At 38.1% G+C, this 23,277-nt stretch overlaps 1 protein-coding gene across 1 annotated transcript in view; it reads left to right on the top strand.

Moving 5' to 3' along the window:
• The window catches only part of LOC145342223 (U3 small nucleolar RNA-associated protein 14 homolog A), a 46,375-nt gene that overhangs the window by 14,174 nt on the left and 8,924 nt on the right, over window positions 1-23,277 (top strand). Inside the window, exons 7-13 of the mRNA XM_080187596.1 lie at window positions 2,415-2,534; window positions 3,186-3,280; window positions 4,503-4,626; window positions 8,164-8,241; window positions 11,196-12,074; window positions 15,960-16,150; window positions 18,533-18,632. Coding sequence (XP_080043722.1) covers window positions 2,415-2,534; window positions 3,186-3,280; window positions 4,503-4,626; window positions 8,164-8,241; window positions 11,196-12,074; window positions 15,960-16,150; window positions 18,533-18,632 — 1,587 coding nt within the window. The remainder of the gene's footprint in view (window positions 1-2,414; window positions 2,535-3,185; window positions 3,281-4,502; window positions 4,627-8,163; window positions 8,242-11,195; window positions 12,075-15,959; window positions 16,151-18,532; window positions 18,633-23,277) is intronic.

The following is a 23,277-nucleotide window of genomic DNA, read 5'->3' on the forward strand; positions in this document are numbered from 1 at the left end:
TACTGTGTGCAGTTTTGGGCGCCGTACTTACGCAAGGATATTTTGGCCTTGGAGGGAGTGCAGAGGAGGTTTACTAGGCTGATGCTGGAGTTGAGGGGGTTGAGCTGTGAGGAGAGGCTGAATAAACTAGGCTTGTACTCGTTAGAGTTTAGAAGAATATGGGGAGATCTCATTGAGACGTATAAGATGATGAATGGGATGGATAGGATAGAGGTGGAGAGACTCTTCCCGCTCAGAAAGGATAGTAGGACTAGGGGGCACAGCCTCAAGATAAAGGGGGTGCGGTTTAGAACGGAGTTGAGGAGGAACTTCTTCACTCAAAGGGTGGTGAATCTCTGGAATTTTCTGTCCGTTGAAGTGGTGGAGGCTACCTCGCTAAATATTTTTAAGACGCGGGTTGATGGGTTTTTGATAAGAGAGGGGATTAAAGGTTATGGGGAGAGGGCGGGAATGTGGAACTGAGCCACGACAGATCAGCCATGATCTTATTGAATGGCGGGGCAGGCTCGAACGGCTAGTTGGCCTACTCCTGCTCCTATTTCTTATGTTCTTATGTAACTGCACTTGGAATATTGTGTGCAGTTTTGCTCGTGTTATCTAAGAAAGGATGTTCTTGCTATAGAAGGACTGCAGCAATGGTTTACCAGACTGATTCCTGTGATAGTGGGTCTGATGTATGAGGAGAGATTGAGTCAGTTGGGCTTATATTTGTTGGAGTTCAGAAGAATGAGGGGGGGATCTCGTAGATACCAATAAAATTCTAACAGGATTAGACCTGGGTGGATACAGGAATGATGTTCCCTATGGTGGGCGAGTCCAGAGCCAGGGGTCATCATCCAAGAATAAGCAGTAAGCCCTTTAGGACCTGAGTTGAGAAATTTCTTCACCCAGAGAGTGGTGAGCCTGTGGAATTTGCTACCACAGAAAACAGTTGAGGTCAAAATATCACCTGTTTTCAAGAAGGAGTTTGATTTCATCTTCGGGCAAAAAGGATCAAAGGATATGGAGGGAAAGGTGGGATCAGCCGTGATCATACTAAATGGTGAAGTAGGCTCAAAGGACCAAATGGCCTACTCCTGCTCTGATTTTCTATGTTTCTATTTCAAATAGCCTGTTGTCACTCACTTTCTGGACTTGTGCATAAATAGCAGTCATATGAAGAATTATAAACTGTTAGCACCGTAATGAACCATTTGTCAGCATTGATATTTTACTCCTACCCTATTCTCAGGCACGATTCCCTGGTGATAGTCCTTTTTTAAGTTGCCTTCCAATTTCTTCTTATTGTTTTTAATTTTTCAGCAGTCTGTAGCAAGCAAATACACATTCTAACCATGCTAACTATGGACATGTTTCTGGCTCATTTTTTACTATCTTAAATGATCTCCATTGTGCTATCTATGGAAACAAGCCGTTATTGTTTACCTTATTGTAATAATTTTGAATAATCTTTGAGATTAAAAAAATCCTATCCTGACAAGTCTCTCCATGATTAACTTTCATCCCTGTTAAAATCCTGGTGAATTTACTTTTTCTTTCCAGTTGCTTTTACATAGCTCTTATATCCAATTATAATAACTATATGCAATTCTCCAACAGCAAACTACCCAACATATTACTTTTATATGCCATGTGAGATATAAACACAAGGATTTCAACCATCTTTTTTTTTGATATTATTTACTTACATGTCACCTTTAAACACGGCACTGTGGTTAGCACTACTGTGCTGCCTCACTGTTCCAGGGACTCTGGTATCTGGGCCTTGGGTGACTGTGTGAAGTTTGCATGTTTTCCCCGTGTCTGTGTGGGTTTCCTCCAGGTGCTCCAGTTTCCTCCCATCGTCCAAAAATGTGCAGGATGGGTCAATGGGCCATAATAAATTTTGCTCCTCTGTCCAGGAGGATTAGTATTAGGGTATATGAAAGCTTCTCTTGCCTTATTTAAAATCTTGCCATCAGAGTTTATTTCCTTTCCTTATTCTTTAATATTTTACTACTTATTTCTCTACATTTGAACAGTATTTATTAAGCTCATTGCTAATCTTCATCCTCCTGTAGTGTTTTTCATAACCCTTAATACAATCTGACACGGCTGTATTGTGTATCATCGTTCCTTCAATTCCTATGCTTGAAATTCAATTTGTATCTACACTGAATAAAGATTAACCTTAACAGCGATCCTCTGGAACGTAGCATGTTTCCAATCTGGGAACTTCATCTAACAAACTTTTTTGCTCTCTCACCTCTCATTACATCCAAGCAAATTTCTTAAATGTCACTAACGAAGTGTCATATTTACTAATACATGTGACATTACACCATTATGAGTCACTGCTTGCCGCAACACAGGAGAGAAATTGCTAAATAATCTCTGCAATGTGATTTGTCCATGATTTAGTTTGTTTATTCCAGGCACGAACACCCTTGGAACACGAGATTTTTAACTTGCTTCAGAAGAATAAGCAGCCCCTGATTTCACCTGTACTGACAGCTCGAGAACAGGCTTCCCTCCGAGCTATGAGTCTAGAGGAGGTATGCTTCACATTTAAGCATGCACGTGTTACTTTATAGAAGTTATATCAGTAACCTACATATGTTGAGTAACTGATTCAGTAGGCTACTCAGACACTGCTCTTTTGTCTTTGGAAGTTGAGTGCATATTAGTCTGATGGAGGGGATGCAAGTGTTCTCTGCTAGTTAGAAATTAACTGGGATATTTTCAATCCGATACCCAGTAGATTAGAACCACAGTATCATATTACGTTTCACGTTATTACAAAGGAAGGATAGAAGGTATGAGTAAAAGGAAATGTTACTCTGGTGCAATGGGAGGTGATCTTTAAGTTTTGCAAAGCTTACAAGAAGTTATATTCTGTATTGATATAGAGATGCTAAACAAAAGGTGCTTTACTGGAAAAATTTTCAGTGCTAACATCTCCCACCTTGAAAAGACTGAAGATTCACAAAAAGTGATTTACTTTAAATGGACCTGTCCAGATGATGTCAGTCAACTCTGACAGTACTGTATATACTTGCACCACATGGACTGCAGTCATTCAAGAAGGCAGCTCATCACCACCTTCTCCAGGGCCAATAGGGATGAACAACAAATATTGGCTCGGCCAGCATTGCCCACATCTCATGAAAGAATAAATGAATGTATGTTTTCTTGTTTTATTTAAGGCACGAGAACGTCGAGCTGAGCTGCAGAAAGCAAGGTACCTTCAGTCATATTATGAAGCTAGAGCAAGAAGAGCCAGGAGAATCAAGAGCAAAAAGTAAGACTTTCAGCATTGGAATTGACATTTTACTTGAGAAAATCTACTGTTCTGTTGACAGGATTGTGGGCTGAATCTTGCGGCAGTCCTTGTCCTAAATCCTTCAACTTGATGTTTTTGTGTCGTAACCTGGTAAAAGTGTGAGCTGGTAATGGTGCAGAAAGGGCAACGGGACATCTGGTTGGAGCTAGCAGTAAATTTGATTTGAAGATTAAGAAAGATGCTGGAATCACTGGATTGTGAATGAAGTCAAATCAGGAGCAAAAATGAGAAAGATGGGCAGAAAGATTAGATTGAGGGAAAGGAAGAGGGACAAGAAAAGCATAAATATTTGACATTGGACATTTTTAAAAATTCTCATAATTTATTACCTAAAGGAATTAAACTCTACAGTTTGCTCAATTTCTGAACTGGAGAGGTTGATTGGCATTTATTCACAATTATCATGTCATTAAAGTGATACTTATACTGTTAATTACTAGACATAACTTTTTGTCTGTAACAAAATTAATGGGCAATTAATGGGCAATTAATGTGTAATTAAGAGCCAAGTTCTTAAAACAACAGGAGGTAAGGGCAAGTTGATTCTTGTGTAATGGAAACTGGATAAATTGACCTGAAAGTTCTGGAGATGCTATCCCCTCAATTTGTCTATCTCTTGGGCAATGACACCATTCAGGGCAAAACACCCAGCTTGATTGGCATGCTACCATCTTAAACATTTAGTCCAGCACAGGGACACCATTTACAAGATGCACTCCAGCAACTTAGCAAAGTTCCTCTGACAGCATCTTCCAAATCCCTAGCCTCTGTCGCCTGAAAGAGCAAGGCAATAGGCAGAAGCAAGTTCCCCAACAATTCACTCTCCATCTCTAGTTCAAAATACTTAAAAGCACTGTGGGTGTACCCACATCACATGCACTGCAGTGGTCCAAGAAGGGAGGTCAGCTCCTTCTCAAGAGAAGTTAAGGATGAACAATGAATGTGAGTGGCGTTGTTAGGAATACTCACTTCCAAATATGGCTTAATTTAGCTAAAAAGTGTTGGTGGCATGAAAGAGTTTGGTTTAAAAATAAAGTAGAACCACTTATATATTGACCAATGTGAAGTATGTAATGGCCCTGGTATAGAGACTAATCGTGAATTTGTGTATAACGTAATCCTTTAATTGCTATGAGTGCCTATAAGTAGTTTATTACTTGGTGAACATTGAAAATTGCAGATTCCACAAAATGATGAAGAAGGTACGACAAAAGGAGATTTTGAAAGAGTTTGAAAAATTAAGGAAGACTAATCCTGAGGCAGCTCTTGAAGAACTGAAGAAAATGGAGCAAGCACGAATGGAGGTGAGAAATAACATCCCATTTAACGTACCATTATTTTTCCAACTAGTGGAACGCCACAGTACATGCATTATTGTCAATATTTAATACATCCAAAAGCCAATGAACAATTACAATACATACTTAAAGTACTTTAAAAATATACAAAATCATTCTTAATTGGCACATGTCGGAGAAACAAATTGGTTAAAAGGTGGTCAAGCCTACCAATTTTTCTGTCAAATCCCAATTTGGCAAGTTCATGGAAAACGTGCACTGTGATTTTTAGTTACAATTTGATTGTTATTATTCTAGAATTTTAGCCATTGTTTTAAGCATGCAGTGTAGTTTATAAAATCTTTCTGTCCTTTGCTGAAGGTGGTAAAGTATTTAGCCATGATACTATACTGTCAGCATGATATTTTTAAAATGAATGTTTAATGTAATTTTCTTCCTTTTGCACTCTTGATATTTACTTCACATAGGCAATGTAATAATAGTGTCCCTATTTTATGATACTCTGCAGTACGGCCAGACATATTTATCTTTTTTCTTTTCAATCTTTAAATCCATAACTTTTTCTAACAGCAAAGAGGGAATTAATCAGTCTGTTTTAATATTGCACTGTGAAATTACCTCAGTCAAAGCCATGACAGTCATGGTTCTGTTGATAGGGTTCTGTGTAAGAGGGTTGCAGTTCCAGAGACGTGAGTACAGAAAAGCAAGGCCGACTGCCTTGTGCTCCACAAGGCTGGCTGCACAGTCAGAGATGTTGTCTTTCGTATAAAATGTTAAATTCAGGACTTTATTGATTACATCAGGTGGTTGTAAAAGGTTCTAGGGCATTACATCAAAGAAGAGCAAGGTGTTTTTCCTAGTTTTTTGACCAATATTTGATCTCTGTCAACATCATACAAAGGTAATTATTTTAACATCAGGTGGCCCTTGCTGTGTGCAGATTGGCTGCTGTGTTTCCTAAAATATAGAAGTGATAATTTTTTAAGTACCTAATTAACTGTAAAATGCACTTGGACATTGAGATTATGAAAGGAGCTACATAAATGCAAGTTTTTTTTAAACAAATTTGATTCTCTGTTGGTGTAATGCATCTTTCTTTCTTCCTTAACCATTCTGCAGCCATAGACAGAGTTACTCGCTTCAATTTCCTCCCAAAGACTGTGTTATCTTGCTCAATGGAACAATCCTTGCTTAGTTTCATTCTTACCACAGCCGTATCATATGCAACTACCAACTCACACTATCACCTATGAAGTTCTCCAAAAATCTGTACTTAACTGCCATCCTCTTGCTCAGTCAATTTTTTTAGTGGTAGTGTGGGATGGTATTGAGTAAGAGAACTCGGGGTCTTTGGGTTTGATATTACTCCGTCTTCTGTCATTCCCCATTTTTTCCCACTCTGTGACCATGACTTTGATAGAAGAACTTTTCTTGCATTTCTTTCTAAAATTTTGGGCTTCTGTTTTTTTATTATGCATATTTGCAGAAATGTTCTGGAAGTGGCAATGTAATGTAATTTAGGGGTCAAGCTAAAATTCTAAGCCATTGAGGCCTCCTGAAACCTATATATACAGCATCCTGGTTGAATAACTTCATGGGAGATAGAATAGAATCCCTACAGTACAGAAGGAGGCCATTCGGCCTATGGAGTCTGCACTGACCACAGTCCCACCCAAGCCCTATTCCCGTAACCCCACATATTGAGCTTGCTAATCCCCTGACACTAGGGTCAATTTAGCATGGCCAATCAACATAGTCTACACATCTTCGTTAAAAAAGAGATGTGTGAAGAACAGCTCTTGATTGAAATGTTTTATTTTGATAGGGGGAAAAAAACAAATGCAATTTGCAATTTGCCCAATTCTTAATGACAGAACATAAAAATAGCCCCATTTCTTTTTTGAAAATAGGAGTTAATCTTCCAAAAATGGTCAACCCATATCCATCCTCATTATAATTGGATTAACAGACTTGTTAGACAGAGTTAGTCAAGTTAGAAAATTATGCGGTGTTCCAATCATTCTGTTTTAATAATAGCTGGTGGCAAAGAGAATTTTGTTGTTCAAGCATCATTCTCAAATAACATCTCCAAATGTTCTTAATGGTTGAAATGATTTGCCATGGAAGACTTTAATAACTGATGCCCATAAATGGATTTAGTACTTAGCAAGCAATGCCTTTGTAATTGATGTGTTAAATGATAAACTCATTTATCTGTTTGTTTGTCTTTTAAATAATTTGTAACTTGTCTAATTTCAACCACCATATCCAGCAAAGAACTTGCCTTGTACATTCAGTTTGTAATCAATGGATCTAAAATCTTACAAAGGAGCAAATGATGCATGGGGGTTCTTGTAGCCACAAGCAACACTGCCCATCCTGCCATAAAAGAGTCCTGAAATAGTGGCATTTCTTGATTTTACATATGAAAAGAGCAGTAGCCATTATCTGCAGGAGATGATAGAGAGATCAAATGAGGAAAATGTGAGAAGGAATGGAGCAAAAATGCGGAAAGAAAATGTGTGTCTGTGGTGAGAGATTTGAAGCAAGTAGCAGGATATAGGGTAAAATTGAGATTTAAATTACTTTCAAACTTAGCATGTTAAAAATCAGATAGCTATGTGAGGATTCAAAATTGCTTACATGATACATTTGTATTGATGAGGTGAATATCAATAAACTAGCTGTCTCAATGATACAACACCATCAACATGCAATGTCAGTAAGAGTTAATGAGCCATAAAATGGCATTGCTTCCTGTTGAACGTTTTGCAGGTTTTTGACTGAACTAATACGGTATTGACATGGATTGCAGACAACAAACATTATATTTCTGTAGTATTTAGCATGACATTAAAATTGTTTGTCATTTCTACACTTCACAATGCACTTTGCCTTGTGCAGTAACAAATGATCATGGAGACAATCTCAAAGGAGCCTATAATTGGCAAGCTAGTAGACTGCTTGCAGATAATGACACCAGTGGTATTTATGTGCCCATAGTGTTTCACATTGACACATTCATGATTTTGCTTGGCACTGGTAGAGTGTATGTTCAGTGATGCCTAAGAAAGTGTGTCATTGTTGTGTTATTGAAACCATGTCTGTTCTTTCACAAAACAAGATTTAAAAAACTGGATCAACAAGGTCTGTGGTAATATCCAATGACATAGTGAACAGACTTGAGTTTGAGAAGCGCAATCCATCAGTCCTTGAAACAATTGAGGAACATTAGAATTTGTAAAATAAAGCGATAACTCGAATGCTTTTAGGGTAGAGATTTGTTGCATCATTGTTGCACTATGCAGGTTAGAACTTACTTTGTATGTTATAGAAATCTTTGAATGGCTCGATTATTACAAAAGGTTTAATTCAGCACTATGATTTCTGAGTTGATTATTTCAGGATATTGTCTGAGATCAATGGGAATTTAGTCCTGAACTAGAAAATCATAATGTTGTGTCTGTATTTTGCATGCAATTTTATGTATGTTACAAAGCTGGATTGGTGACAGACTATGGTAACTTTTTTTCTCGTTATTAGGAACGAATGACACTTCGGCATCAAAACAGTGGAAAATGGGCTAAATCTAAAGTTATCATGGCAAAATATGACACTGAGGTGAGGTATTCGTTTGGAATTGACAGCGAATTAACTTTTGCAATCCTGCCCATCAATGCATTCCTAAGTAACAGATCTGTAAATGTTTATGCTAATGTGTGGTCTTGTGAGCAAAAGCAGAATTTGCTAGAAGTGCAAGTTTGGTCAGTAGTGAGTATATTTGCAAACAGACTTTCCTAAGCCTATAGTCAGATTCTACATGCCCTCAAGTATTGTTGCTGCAGTAAATATTTCTTGACTTTCAGTCTAGTGAGATAAAGACTGATGTTTTGCAGATTTGAGGTATTTTTATGCAAGCCTAATCCAATATTATGCATCTTATTTTGTGTGGTTTGAAACCATTCAGATTTTTCCCTTCCTTTGATCCTACATTATAAAATATGAAAACAAAGAACAGTTGATGAATAGGAAAGTACCAACTAGTCCATTAAACTTGTCCCATCTTAACCATATTCCATCCAAGCATCATGATCCCTAATGGACCTTACAACAGCCATGTAGCCTTCTTTGAGAGACAAGAATCCAGAAAAAGAAATCAGTGAAGAAAGAATACTCTCCAAATGTCCTGCACCCAACTACCAATTGCGAGCAAAATGAGTTCCAACAGAACTCATTTTGATCACAGACATGTTACTTGACATCATCCCCCTCCCCCATCTTTTGTGTAGTGATACCAGCTTCAGGCAAAAATCTAAAAAATAGGAGCAGGAGTACTCCATACAGCACCTCATGCCTACTCTGTCATTCAGTATGATGATGACTGAACATTGACCTCAATTCCACATTCCCATATTGTCCCCATGTCTCTTGATTAGCTTCGAGTCCAAAAGCCTGCCTCTCTTGGCCTTCAGTATATTCATTGAACAGCATTCAGGTGTAAATTCAGAAGTTTCACAAGCCTCTGAATGAAGACATTTTCCCCCGTCTCATTCTTAAATGGCTGTGTTCCCTAGTTACACTCTACAGCAAGAGAAACAAAACAATAGTTTCCATCTTGTCTAGCCCCATTGGAATCACCTCTGATTCTTGTAAACTCCAAAGAGAAAAAGTCCAATCTACTCACCTGTCAACAAGGGCTAGCCCTCTCATCCCAGGAATCAATCTGGATGAGCTCCGCATCTCCCATTTCCAGCAAATTCACCATCCCTTTATAAACGAGCAACTTGTTTCACAAGTAAATTGACTCTCTGCAAAAAAAAAAGTTTTTTCTGGCATTTAGCCTATATCTCAGCATTTGTATCTTTTGTGCATGTCCCTGATTCTTCCGGACCTATTATTCAAATCGTCCAGTCCCCAGAGATATAATCTAGTCCCTTCGTTAATTTAAATATCTCCACTCTTCCCAAAGTCTTAGCTTTTTAATAGTATGGAGACGCAGGTATTGTGAGCCTGCCTTTCCCACTAAAGCCTTCTAAAATAGGTCTTATTCTAGTGGTTTTCCTCTGGGCCTTTTCCTAAACTCCATCTCCCACTGTATTGGTAGACTAAAACGATCCATATTCTAGATGAGGACTGCTCAAATTCTTCTACACTAAAATAATTTTACATTGTAGGGGCCAAACAATACAGGATTCAATTTGTTTATACTGTACCAGCCCGGCAAAACTCATGTTCTGTAACATCTGGGTCCCCCTTACACTGAAAGACATTAAACATAGGTATTTGCAAGCCCAGAGTTAACCTTATTCATGTGGGTAACATGGATAAGTTTCATCTTTTAATGTCACATGTCAGATGTGGATCTTTCTAAACTCAGCAAAATCTTTGTCATTTGTGAATTTAAATGGCAATTCTTTCAATGCATTATGTTCTTATCCAGATTATTAATATACTTTATAAAGAGCAACAATCCTAAATACTGATCCCCCAAGTAACTTCACAGTGATCAGTATTTACACAGAACCAAGATCATTGATAAATGCCCTCTACCTACAAGAATGGACTTTATTCAATTTTTAACCCAAGATTTTTTCTTTAATCCCATGTGGTCATATCTTATATAGGCTGATTTTATGGCAGTCTGTAAAATTAAATATTGCTTCAAATAAGTGTTTTTTAAAGAGGAAGGAAACCCCAATGGGGTATCAATTATTTCGGTATTCCTCCTGTTAATAATCTGGAGCCATTTTACTAGCTGAATACCCAAAGTCACAAACCTCCATTGGAATTATTGTGGCACCCTGGGGAAACAAAGGGCTCCTCCCCATTGCTTACATGACTGATTTCCATTTGAGTACATAAATGTAGCGTTGTGTATGCTAAAATAAAAACAAAGTACTGTGGATGCCAGGAATCTGAAATAAAAACAGAAAATGCTGGATAAACTCAGCAGGTTTAGCAGCATCTATAGAGAGAGAGAAAAACAGAGTCTGAGTCCAGAAAAAGAATCACAGGGACTCGAAGCATCAACTCTTCCTCCTCTTTCCATAGATGCTGCCAAACCTGCTGAGTTTGTCTCGCATTTTCTGTTTTTGTAAAATCTAAAATTGTATGTTTGTTTATCAATAGACTTTTCTTCCCCGTAATTTAGTTTCCTTTTGACTGTGTCCAAAACTGAAAGTTCAGCATCTTGATGTATGATGATGAAAATAGAATGATGCATGCATTCAATGGTGAAATCATGTTGACCTTTATTGTGAATAATAACATTTTCACATCAAATGAAAATTGATGGAAGTGCAATACATGGATTAACATTGAAAATTGAATGCTGAGTTTTACAGTTGCTTCTCATCTATGTGGTGGACATTTTTTTCTAAAACATGTTAAAACAGTCTAAAACATTTCAGTGTGTGATTTTGAGTAAATATTCCTATTTTCTGAACTCTCTTTGGTGACATTTTAATTTATTATAGTAGAATGCAAGTATAAGTTAGCTATTTGGAGTATAGCAACACATCAACAGAAACAGATTTTATTTAATTCATTCTGTCATTTTTGTCTACTTTGTCTAGGCTCGCAATGCAATCCAGAAGCAGCTGGAGAAGAACAAAATGCTTACAACAAAAGTATTAGTTCCATCAGAGAGTGAGGATGAAGTTGAAGCTGAAATGGACAGGGGTGATACTGTTCCAGATTTTGTGAATAACATTGAAACAAATAAGGTAGCTAATCCTTGGATGTTGGGAAGATTGAATACTGATGCAAAGAGTTCTGAAGCACAAGAAGGGGAGATTGCTACTCCTGTCAAAATTGATGGAAATGAAGAATCAGATGAAGGGGAGAAACTATCAGAAGATGAGGCACAGCTGCAGGCATTTGAGGAACGGCGGAGAATTCGTAAAGAACGTGATGGTGAACTGGCCGGATCATCTGTTATTGTAGATCAGAGCAAGGCTGAAGAAAATGTGAAAAATTTTGATGGAGGAAAGAAAAGCACTGTCCCTGATGACCAAGGTGAAAAAAAGGAGCATCTTGAAGAAGATCTGAATGAGTTTAATCATCTTTTTCAGAAATTGATTCAGAGTAAATCCGAATCTACATCAAGAAACATTAAGAAAACTGGACAGAAAAGTAAAAGGGTGAGAACTGAGAAAAACGAGGATGATGCAACGGTATCAGAGGAGCAAGAAGAACCAATCCTCAATGAACAATTAGAACGCAGAAGGACAATGGAAGAATATGACACTTTGGGTCAGGATGAAGGCATTGACGTTGGTGCAGTCTCAACCTTAGATACAACACAGATCATTGGCAATACAGTAGAATCAGCAAATAAATCTAATCCTAAAACTGAAGTAAAAAAGAAGCAGCTCATCAATCCTAAGGATGTGTTGATGGTTGCATCCAAAAGCATCGAATTGCCTTTGGTTCCAACAGCAATAAGGGAGGAGGTAAGGTAATTAATGATGGGTTTTATTGAGTTTAATTCACATATCTAATTGATTTTTGACAGGTATAAGTCAGATTATTCAGCCACCCGTTGATCATTTGCCAGTTCTGTTTGGCATGTGATCTGATGAATATTATCGGAACAAGGCAATCAATAGTTCTAAGCTTACTGTATTGAATCAGTATTAACAAATTTAAAACCATTGTACACTAATTGGTCACCTTGCTGTGCCTTACCTATGTCCCTCATGCATGAGAATGAACCTGAAAGCACCATTATTAAGAATTTCTCTACCTTTCTAAAAATTAAGATCTCCTTCAGTGTTTGAAGGTGTATGATTAATATTGCTGGATATGGCATTCCCTTGATACTGGGGCAGATCTGTCCAAACATTCCTGTGTTTCCATAAGCTACAGCTAGCTAATAGAGAAATTCATTTGAATCATGTATTTGATAACAATATTAAAATAACACCCCAATGAATGTTAGTTTTGAAATGGTTGTATTTTCCAATAACTCTTATCTAATGGATTATATTCTAGTTTTCATCTTATTTCTTAACTCTGTTAGTTTTGATTCCATTGGTGAAAAGGCTGGAATACAGTGTGCAGTTCAAATTTGTCTCATCTTCTTATGCAGCTAAATTCACTGGGGTTACTTTTCAATACGGAACTAGTTTAGCTTTTACAGCTCTCTTAATGTTAAAAATTTGAGATCTACTTGTTATCTGGTATCAAGGATAGGCCGAATCCAAATTATTCATCTATGTTTGATCATTTTCACATCATATATATAATATGTATAATAAGGCAAATTAAATCTACAATTTGCTGTCAGTTTGAATTTGATTGAAAGACTTTGTTCTATTCTAAACAGGATTTCTGCTGTGGGTGTATTTCTGATTCTGTACTTTTACTTATATCTTGCCCATTTTTACATAAATGTTCAACTGATCAAGTTCAATTACTGCCTAATATCTTCTCATTTTTTAGAAATGTACATTTCTAGGGAGCTGATGATTAATGTTGATTCAGTTCCATGAAGCAACTGTTAAGGGCAAACTTTTTTTTGCAAATCAGGTTTCGAAGTAGAATAATATCCTAATGTTATAAGACCAGAAGACATATATGCAGAAGTAGGCTAATCAGCCCATTAAGTCTGCTCCACCATTGTGAGATCATGACTGATCTGATATCCCCTCTGTCCACTTTCCTGCTTTATCCCCATAATCCTTTATTGCAGTTTTCTACAGTCTGTCTGTATAAATAATATTCAGCTCCTTTATTCTTCCTATCAAAGTGCATAACTTTACATTTTCCTACAATATATTACATCTGCTAAATACTCACTTCACCTGTTTATATTCCTGTCTGCGTCAACCCTGCCACTTGCCTTCCCTATTTTTGTGCCATCCACAAACTTGGCAATAGTATATTAGTTTCCTTCGCCCAAGTCATTAATATATATAATAAATAATTGTGATCTCAGCATTGACTCCTGTGGCATTCCACTAGTTACAGGTTGCCATCCTAAAAATGCCCCTCTTATTCTAACTCTGTCCTCTTTTAGTTAGCTCAACCTCTATCCATGCTGATATACCACGTCCAACATCATGGGCTCTTATCTTATTAAGTAGCTTTTTGCATGATGTCGGATAGGAAACTTTTTGGAAATCTAAGTATGTTATATCTACTAGTTCCCCTTAACTTATCCTCATTAGAATCATAGAATAGAATAATAGAATCATAGAATCCCAACAGTACAGAGGGAGGCCATTTGGCCCATCGAGCCTGTACCAACGACAATCCCACCCAGATCCCCCTGACCCCAGAGTCTATTTAGCATGGCCAGTCAACCTAACCTGCACATCTTTGGACTGTAGGAGAAAACCGGAGCACCCAGAAGAATCCCACGCAGGCACGGGAGAAAGTGCAAACTCCACACAGACAGTGACCAATGCCGTAATCGAATATGGGTCTTAGGTTCGTTGTCTAAACAGCGAGTGGGAGCTACTGTAAACCCTGCTGGAGTGAAAGATTCCAGGTGGAGAGGTGCTAGGGGGCCCAGAGATTTCAGTCCTGAGCTCACTAACACCACTTAAATTAAGCGCAGCATAATTTATTTAGCTCCCTGCCAATTCCCAGTATAACTTCCTGAACCAAATAGAGTTGTAAAATTGAGGATGAAATTTGGAGAATTATAATAACCAAACATTATCTAACCAGAAAAATGAATCCAGGAGCATTCTTAATATGGACATTGGGAGTCTCTTTGCAACCTGGTTCCATATTTGTTACAGTGTACTGCAAACTTTTCAAACAGGAAGGGCTGGAAAAACTCCATAGATCTATCTGGCAGCATCTATGGAGAGAGAAATAGGATTAGCCAAGTCTAAAATGGTTCTTTTTGGAGAGAGGTAGAAAAATGATGCTATTGAAAAAAGGGGGATGAGGTAGAGCAAAGAGAAAGTTAGGGATAGATTAGATTCTGGAAGAGATGTAATAACAAAGATGACATGGAACAAAGGGAGTGGTAATTGTTGTAGTTTTAAAAAAAATGGTCCAGGGAATCTATAATAAAGCACAGCCCTGGAGAAGGCAAAAATATGAAAACAATATATTGACTAGCACTTGGCAAAAACAAATAAAAATTGAGGACAGAGTTCATATCCAAAATAGTTGAACTCAAATGTTGATGGCAGAAAGCTGTAAAATGCCTTACCTGAAAATGAAGTGCTGTACAAAATGTTCTTAGATAAGACTCCTAATTTGTCACTTGAAACTATGCACAATTCAAATGAGCACATTTTGAACATTTCACTTACCATCATTATACTTCATTAAAGGAACAGTGTAGAGAAATGATATGCAGATAACCAGGTAATGGAAGAAATGACCTGATCAAAAACAAATTGAAAAAAATGGAATTTAATAATGGTATTGTAGAATTGTAATTGTAAATTGAACTGAAATTAATTGTTTTAATTAAAATTGGAGAAATTGGACAGAATTTTTTCCGTCCTGTCCGCCACAGGAATCATAGCAGGCAGGGGCAAACCATGCAAAGGTCAGTTGAGTTCGGGTGGGATTTTCTGGTCTTGGAGTGAGCGTGGCTAGAAAGTTCTGCCCATTGTATCTGAACGCACAGGCATATCAGTTTTCTGTAACAGATGTGGTAACTGTACCTTTGCCGTAAACCACAATAAAGATGTTTTGAGCATAAATTTGACATGTTGATCAAGTTAAGTACAAATGATATGGTCCAAGTGCTGTTTGAAGCCTGTCACACTTCCACATCTGAGCCCTTTGATAGACTTTTGGATCTTTGGGCCTCAATTGATGAACTGTCTAGTTATGGAATACTGTATTGTCTAAACTAGAATTCAGTGCTTTTTTTCCCTTTCCCACCAAACGTATTGGGGGGGGGGGGTGCATGTACTTACTGAGCAGAGTTGCTACAAAGCATTACTGACTGTGAAGGGACCCTTAACACCAAAACTGTTTAGTTAAACTCTCAGAAGAGAGTTCTTCTTTCTTTGGAAAGGTGTCTTGCTTCCACATAGTAACTGTTGATAGTGCACAATTGGAATTAAGAGCTTAGAACTATGTAAGCACTCATCAATGTTACGCAGTTGTACATTATGCTGCAGAAGTTTCCTTGAGCAAGATGACATTTGTGGTTGTGGCCTTCATCAAGAAATCACTGAACAACACTGATAAAGAACAACAGGATATGTTGTTAAGATTGTATTGTAAAATGCATTAAATGTACATAGCACATCAAATTAAGATGTAAAATGCACCAGGAAAATATAGACTTTAATACATAGCATTTGACAGTGGTCCTCCATCCTTTAGATAATTTTCAATTTATTCTTACTTATTAGAATGAGGAACAGGAGGACCAACGTATGGTCATCCAGGAGGCCTTTGCATCAGATGATGTCATTGATGATTTCATAAAAGACAAGAAGAAGCAAATTAATGCTGGCAAACCAAAAGACATCGACTTAGCTTTGCCAGGGTGGGGTGAGTGGGGCGGAAAAGATCTCAAACCAAGTGCAAAGAAGAGAAGAAGGTAAGTCTTTTGGAAGAATGACCATGATGCGTACCGGCCACTGGTAAGTTAGAACTGTCAATCTGAGTCTTTTTCAGCTATGAAGAAGTATTTAATATTCACTTCAGTTGGAACAGAAACTAATTCTCAGCTGATAGCTTTAACTGAACATTGTATTTAATATCTGTCAAGAAAATGGACTGAGGGTTACAGAGATCATTTTGGTCATAACAGATTTAGGAGTAGTACACAGATCAATGGTATGGGCTGGAAGGCATGAAGGGATGGCTTAATAGGACAATTTTTTTGTTGTTTATATAGAACTGTTAGTGTAGACAGTAAAGTGGCCTATGCTTCTGGAAAAAAACATCTGCTGTGGAAGATACTCATTTGCAGCTAGAAGACTATTGACCATTCCAAATCTCTTGAAAACCAAACAGAGAAGTTAATTTTTTAATTTATTCATTTTTATGGGATGTGAATGTCACTGGTTCGGCCAGCATTTATTTCCATCCCTAACTGTCCTCCATTTCAGAGAGCACAGAGTCAACCACATTATTGTAGTTCTGGAGTCACATGTAGGCCAGACCAGGTAAGGATGGCAGATTTCCTTCTCTAAAGGGCATCAGTGAACCAGATAGGTTTTTACAATTGACAACAGTTTCACGGTCACAATAGACTTTTAATTCGATTTGTATTGAATTCAGATTTCACCATCTATCATGGGATTTGAACCTGAGACCCTAGAGGATTACTCTGGGTATCTGGATTACTAGTCCAGTTACGGTATCATTATACTACTGCCTTCCCAAAACACCAGTGAGTTAAATGGGTGATCACCACAATTTCTGATTCTTCTCAATATGTAATCTCCTGTTAAGCTTAACTGGCTGGAAAATCAAAGTGTCTCACTAAAACTGTATCAATATCTGTTAACTCACTGGAATATTATTCATGTAGCAATGCGCTAATTAAAGCGTCTTCTCCGATTATTGCACAATTTTCTTTTGATCAGCTTGCACAGTCTAAATTTATATAAGGATATTTATATAGGGATCTCCCCATATTCAATATTTGCAGATTCTTTGCACAGAAAATGATTCATGCACTAGAACACCTGGATCCCTCTGTACTTCACACACCTATTTAAAGTTAAAGTTTATTTATTAGTCACAAGTAAGACTTACACTAACACTGCAGTGAGGTACTGTGAAAATCTCCTAGTCGCCACATTCCGGCGCCTGCTCAGGTACATTGAGGGAGAATTTAGCATGGTCGATTCACTTAACCTGCACATGTTTGGACTCTGGGGGGAAAACCAGAGCACCTGGAGGAAACCCATGCAGACACAGAGAGAATATGCAAACGCCACACAGGCAGCGACCCAAGCTGGGAATCGAACCCAGGCCCCTGGAACTGTGAGGCAGCAGTGCTAACCACTGTGCTGCCCCCTATTTCACTCACCGAGGAAACTATTGGTTATAGGATTGAAGAGAGAGTAAAAAATTGGATTTAAAACTTGAGAAGGGAGGAGACTGAATAGCGGGTAAATGGTGGTTAGAAATGGATAGCTGTGTCCTGCTATGTACTCTATGTACTTCAATGATTTGGAAATAAAACTTAAGGAAATGTCCAAACTTGTAAAGGATGCGAAAGTGGAAGTCAAAGTAAATAATCTGATGATTAAAAGAAGCTGCCAGGAGAAAAAGATAACATGGAGTGAAGTAAAATGACAAAGAAACCTAATGTCAAAAATTGTGAGCTGGTACATTTCTTGTTCCAAAAATAATAAAACTGGCGTTTTGAAATGGGAAGAGCAGAGAGATTTTGAGAGTTCTGATATTTACAAAACAAGACTTCTGAAAGCAACACCTCAAGTGTATAAGACCATAAATTTTTGGGAATACTGGGTTTTACAGCAAGCTATATAGAATATAAAAGTTTAGATACAGGGTCAGTTTAAGACCATAATTGAAGTACTGGGGGCAGTTTTGGATGATGCAATGAAAAAAGGCTATGAAGCAATAGGCTGCAGCACAGGTTCACTCATTTACTGCTTGATATGAGGGAAAACAAATATGGAAACAATCCAGTTTCTTTTGTCTTTCTTCATTACAACAGAGTAACTTAAAAAGTGATTTGACCAAGGCATTTAAAATTATGACAGATTGGACAGGAGAGATCAAAACCAATTGTTTTCAGTGTTGTAAGATCTAGAATGATGGGACATTGCTAATAGATTTGGAGTAATACTCAAACAGAACTGATACTAGCACAAATCTAAAAATTTGAAAGAGAACATGGTATTGTTAAACTTCATATTTTGGATGCACTTTTTACAGGCGCCTGTAGAAAGTATCATCTTGCCTAGGCCTAATTGTACTCTTACCAATTTTTTTCTAGGTTCCTCATTAAAGCTGCCCCACCTCCGCCTAGGAAGGATCGACATTTGCCTAATGTTATAATCAGTGAAAAACGAGACATTAGTGTTGCAGCACACCAGGTGAGTGGGCTACCACATTGCTGAATGATCAATATGTGGTACATTCCGTGGGAGTGAATACTAATTGTGTAACACGAATATAAATTCTTTAAGGATGTTTGATGATAGACAGATCAGGATGCTGCCATTTTACTTCAGACTTGGACTTGAATCCAGGCCTGACTTGATGTTTATATTGAGTTTGTCAAGTTAAACCCAGTTTTTAGAAAAGTTAGCTACATAGCCCTAACTTCCTGCAATTCAATATATGTTACACTCGTAGAAGCCAAAATTATCGTTGCTATCAGACTATACCACCATATCTGTGTACCAGGTGATGCAGTTCAATGTTAAAAAAGAAAAGCTGGAGCAAACTAGAGGGAGTTTACTTTGGATCTAATCCATGCTATACCTGAGCAGGAAATGATTTTTAAAAATACTGGGAAAACATTCAATTTTCCAGCACCTTTATTCTTTATTAAGGACAATTCACCATGAATATAGGAGAAAGATACTTTCTTGCTAGAGGGTTTGATTTCAGGTAATGTCTTGAATGAATGTTTCAAAAGAAAGTCCAAACTTTTTTGTATGTTGTTACAACTTATCTAAGAGGTTTTTAAAAAAATGTTATTTACTGCCCCAAGCATATTCATAACCATTAGAAAAGGAACAGATTTTTATTTGAAAAGTTCTGATGGGAATGACTACAGTTTTCAAGTTTTAAAATATGGCATGAGGGAATATTAAGCTTGTGGTTTCATAGAAATTTGTCTCTCCTTTAAGAGTTTTCTTGGTGTCCATCCCTTTGACTTAATTTATCCTTACTTGGCTCATTGTCAGATTTTTCCAAACACATCTGTGAGATGCCTTAGGATATTTTTCTATGTTACAAATGCAGCATCATTGTTAATGAACACATGGTGTGAGAGTGACCTAAATTTCCAACATACTAATTAGGAGCAGGCGTAGGCCACCCGGCCTCTCAGGTTTGCTCTGACATTCATTAAGACCATGGCTGATCTGTTTGCAACCATAACTCCACATCCCCACCTACTCCAATAATCTTTCCCTATCCACATCCCCCCCCCCCCCCCCCCCCCGCCTTGTTTATCAAGAATCTATCTGCCTCTGGCTTAAAAATATTCAAAGACATTGCTTCCGCAACCTTTTGAAGAAGCAAATTCCAAAGACACTCAGTCCTTTGAGAGAAAAGAAATCTCTTTTCCTGTCTTAAATGGATGAGCTGTTATTTTTAGACAACAACCCCTTGTTCTAGATTCTCCCCTGCATGGAAACATCCTTTCTACACTTCTCCTGTCAAAATCCCTCAAGATCTTGTATGTTTCCATCAAGTCATCTCCTAATCTTCTAAACTCCAGCGGATGCAAGTCTGGCCTGTCTAACCTTTCCTCATAAGCCAGTATTAGTCTGGTAAGCCTTTCCTGAACTGCTTCCAAAACACTTATATCCTTCCTAATAAGGAGGCTAATACTGTACATAATAGTTCAGATGTGGTCTCAGCAACGCTGTATATAACTGAAGCATAACCTGCCTACTTTTGTATTCAATTCTCCTTGCAATAAACAATAACATTATATTAACTTCCCTAATTACTTGCTGCACCTGCATACCCTTTGCAATTCATGCATTAGGACCCAAATCCCTCTGCCTCTCGGAGCTCTGCAATCTCTGACCATATACATGGTTTTTTTAATTCTTCCTGTCTGCCAAAATTAACAATTTCACATTTTCCCACATTATATTTTACCGGATCTTACTTTATAGCCCCTGTAACCTTGTTATGGTCTCTTCACAACTTGCTCTCCTACCTATCTTAACCTCCTGCCATCAGAAGAATTGAAAGCTATACCTTTGATCCCTTCATGCAAGTCATGTATATAAATTGTAAAAAGTTGAGGCCTCCAATTGTTGCATCTAGAAATTTACCCATTTATGCCTACGCTCTGTGTAGCTAGCCAGTCTTCATTCCATGCCAGTGTTTTATGCTCTACACCATGAGCTTTTATTTTCCTCAATTAACTTTGATGTGGTTCCTTAAGAAATGCCTTCCGGAAATCTGTAAAGTTCTTTTATCTACAGTACTCAGTACTACTTCAAAGAACTCTAATAAATTGTTAAACCTTATGATTTCTCCCTCACAAAACCATGTTGTTGATTACCTTGATTTTTTCCAAGTGCCTTGCTGTAGTGTTTTTAATAATAGCTTCTAACATTTTCCCAATGACAGATGTAACGTTAACTGGTCTATAGTTTCCTGTCTTCTGTCTCACTTTTTGAATAAAGGAGTTACATCTGCTATTTTCCAATCAATGGAACCTTTCTCAAATCTCAGAAATTTAGCAAAATTGAAACCAATGCATCAACTATCTCACAAGCCATTTCTTTTAAGACCCCATCGATTAAGTCCATCATGACCTAGAAACTTGTCAACCCGCAGTACCAACAAATTGCTCTGTACCACCTCTTCCCGGTGATTGTAATCTCCTGAGTTCCTCCTTTCCCATTTCTGAATTTTGGTTATTTCTGGGATTGTTGCTTGTACCCTCAGTAGTGAAGACTGATGCAAAATACCTGTTCAATCCGTCTGCTAATTCCTTATTTTTCACTCCCCAGACTCACTTTCTTTGATACTAATGCTCACTTTGTTAACTCTTTAAAATATTTATAGAACCTCTTTCTATCTGTATTTATTTTTCTAGCCAGCTTTGTCTCGTACTCTATTTTTCCCCTCCTTGTAATTTTTTTAGTCATTCTTTTTTTTTATTTTCTGTTCAATCTTCTGACTTGCCATCCATCTTTGTTTTTACAAATACATAAAACGGAAAAGAGTGGCTAAAGTAAATGCTGGACCCTTACAAGATGGGAAGGGGGATTTGATAATGGGAAACAATGAAATGGCCAAGGCCTTAAACAAGTTTTTTGTGTCCTCCTTCACAGTGGAGGACACAAATAGTATACTGATAATTGATGATCGTGGGACTGTAGGGGGTGAGGACCTTAAAACAATCACTATTACTAAAGAGGTAGTGCTGGGTAGGCTAATGGGACTAAAGGTAGGCAAGCCCCCAGGTCTGGATGGAATGCATCCCAGGGTACTAAAAGAAATGGCAGAAGTAGTAGCAGATGCATTAGTTGTAATTTATCGAAATTTGCTGGACTCTGGGAAGGTGCCAGCTGATTTGAAAACAGCTAATGTACCGCCACTGTTTAAAAAAGGAGGTAGACAAAAGGCAGGTAACTACAGGACAGTTAGCTTAACATCCGTAGTTGGGAAAATGCTGGAATCTATCATTAAGGAAGAAGTAGCAGGACACCTGGAAAAGAATGATTCAATCAAGCAGACGCAGCATGGATTCATGAATGGAAAGTCATGTTTGACGAATTTACTGGAATTTTATGAAGATAAAACGAGCGCAGTTGACAGAGGGGAACTGGCGGATGTGGTATATTTAGATTTCCAGAAGGCATTCGATGAGGTGCCTCACAAAAGGTTGCTGCATAAGATAAAGTACACAGAGTTGGGGATAAAGTGTTAGCGTGGATTGAGGATTGGCTATCTAACAGAAAGCAGAGAGTCGGAATAAATGGGTGCTTTTCCAGTTGGCAATTGGTGACTAGTGGCTTGCTGCAGGGATCAGTGCTGGGGCCTCGACTGTTTATCATATACATAAACGATCTGGAAGAGGGGACCGAGTGTAGGGTAACAAAGTTTGCGGATGAGTAGGAAACAAATTGCGTCGAGGACACGGAAAGTCTGCAGAGAGATTTGGATAGGATAAGTGAGCGGGCAAGGATCTGGCAGATGGAGTATAACATTGGCAAGTGTGAGGTTATCCACTTTGGAAGGAATAATAGTAAAATGGACTATAATTTAAATGGTGAAAAATTACAACATGCTACTGTGCAGAGGGACCTGGGGGTCCTTGTGCATGAATCACAAAAACTCAGTTTGCAGGTGTAACAGGTGATCAAGAAGGCAAATGGAATGTTGGCCTTTACTGTGAGAGGGGTGGAATATAAAAACAGGGAGGTCTTGCTGCGATTGTACAAGGTCCTGATGAGGCTGCACTTAGAGTACTGTGTACAATTTTGGTCCCCTTATTTAAAAAAAGATATATTAGCTTTGGAGGGGGTGCAGAGAAGGTTCACCAGGTTGATTCCGGAGACGAGGGGGTGAGCTTATGAGGAGAGATTGAGTAGACTGGGCCTGTACTTATTGGAGTTTAGAAGGTTGAGGGGAGTTTTATAGAGACATATAAGGTAATGAAGGGGCTGGACAGGGTAGAAGCAGTGAGATAATTTCCACTTAGAATGGAAACAAGAACTAGAGGGCACAGCCTCAAAATACGGGGTAGTCAATTTAGAACAGAGTTGAGGAGGAACTCCTCCCAGAGGGTAGTGAATCTTTGGAACTCTCTGCCCCTTGAAGCAGTGGAGGCTACCTCGTTTAAATGTGTTTTAAGTCACAGGTAGATAGATTTTTGACCAATAAGGGAATTAAGAGTTATGGGGAGCAGGCGGGTAAGTGGAACTGGCAGAGTAGGCTCGAGGGGCTAGGTGGCCTACTCCTCCTATTTCTTATGCTTGTGCAATTATATGCTTTTTCGTTAAGTTTGATGCTATCTTTAACTTTAAATTAGCCATG

This window comes from Carcharhinus amblyrhynchos, chromosome 4, assembly GCF_965287045.1.
Source record: "Carcharhinus amblyrhynchos chromosome 4, sCarAmb.v2.hapA, whole genome shotgun sequence".
NCBI classification, from domain to species: domain Eukaryota; kingdom Metazoa; phylum Chordata; class Chondrichthyes; order Carcharhiniformes; family Carcharhinidae; genus Carcharhinus; species Carcharhinus amblyrhynchos.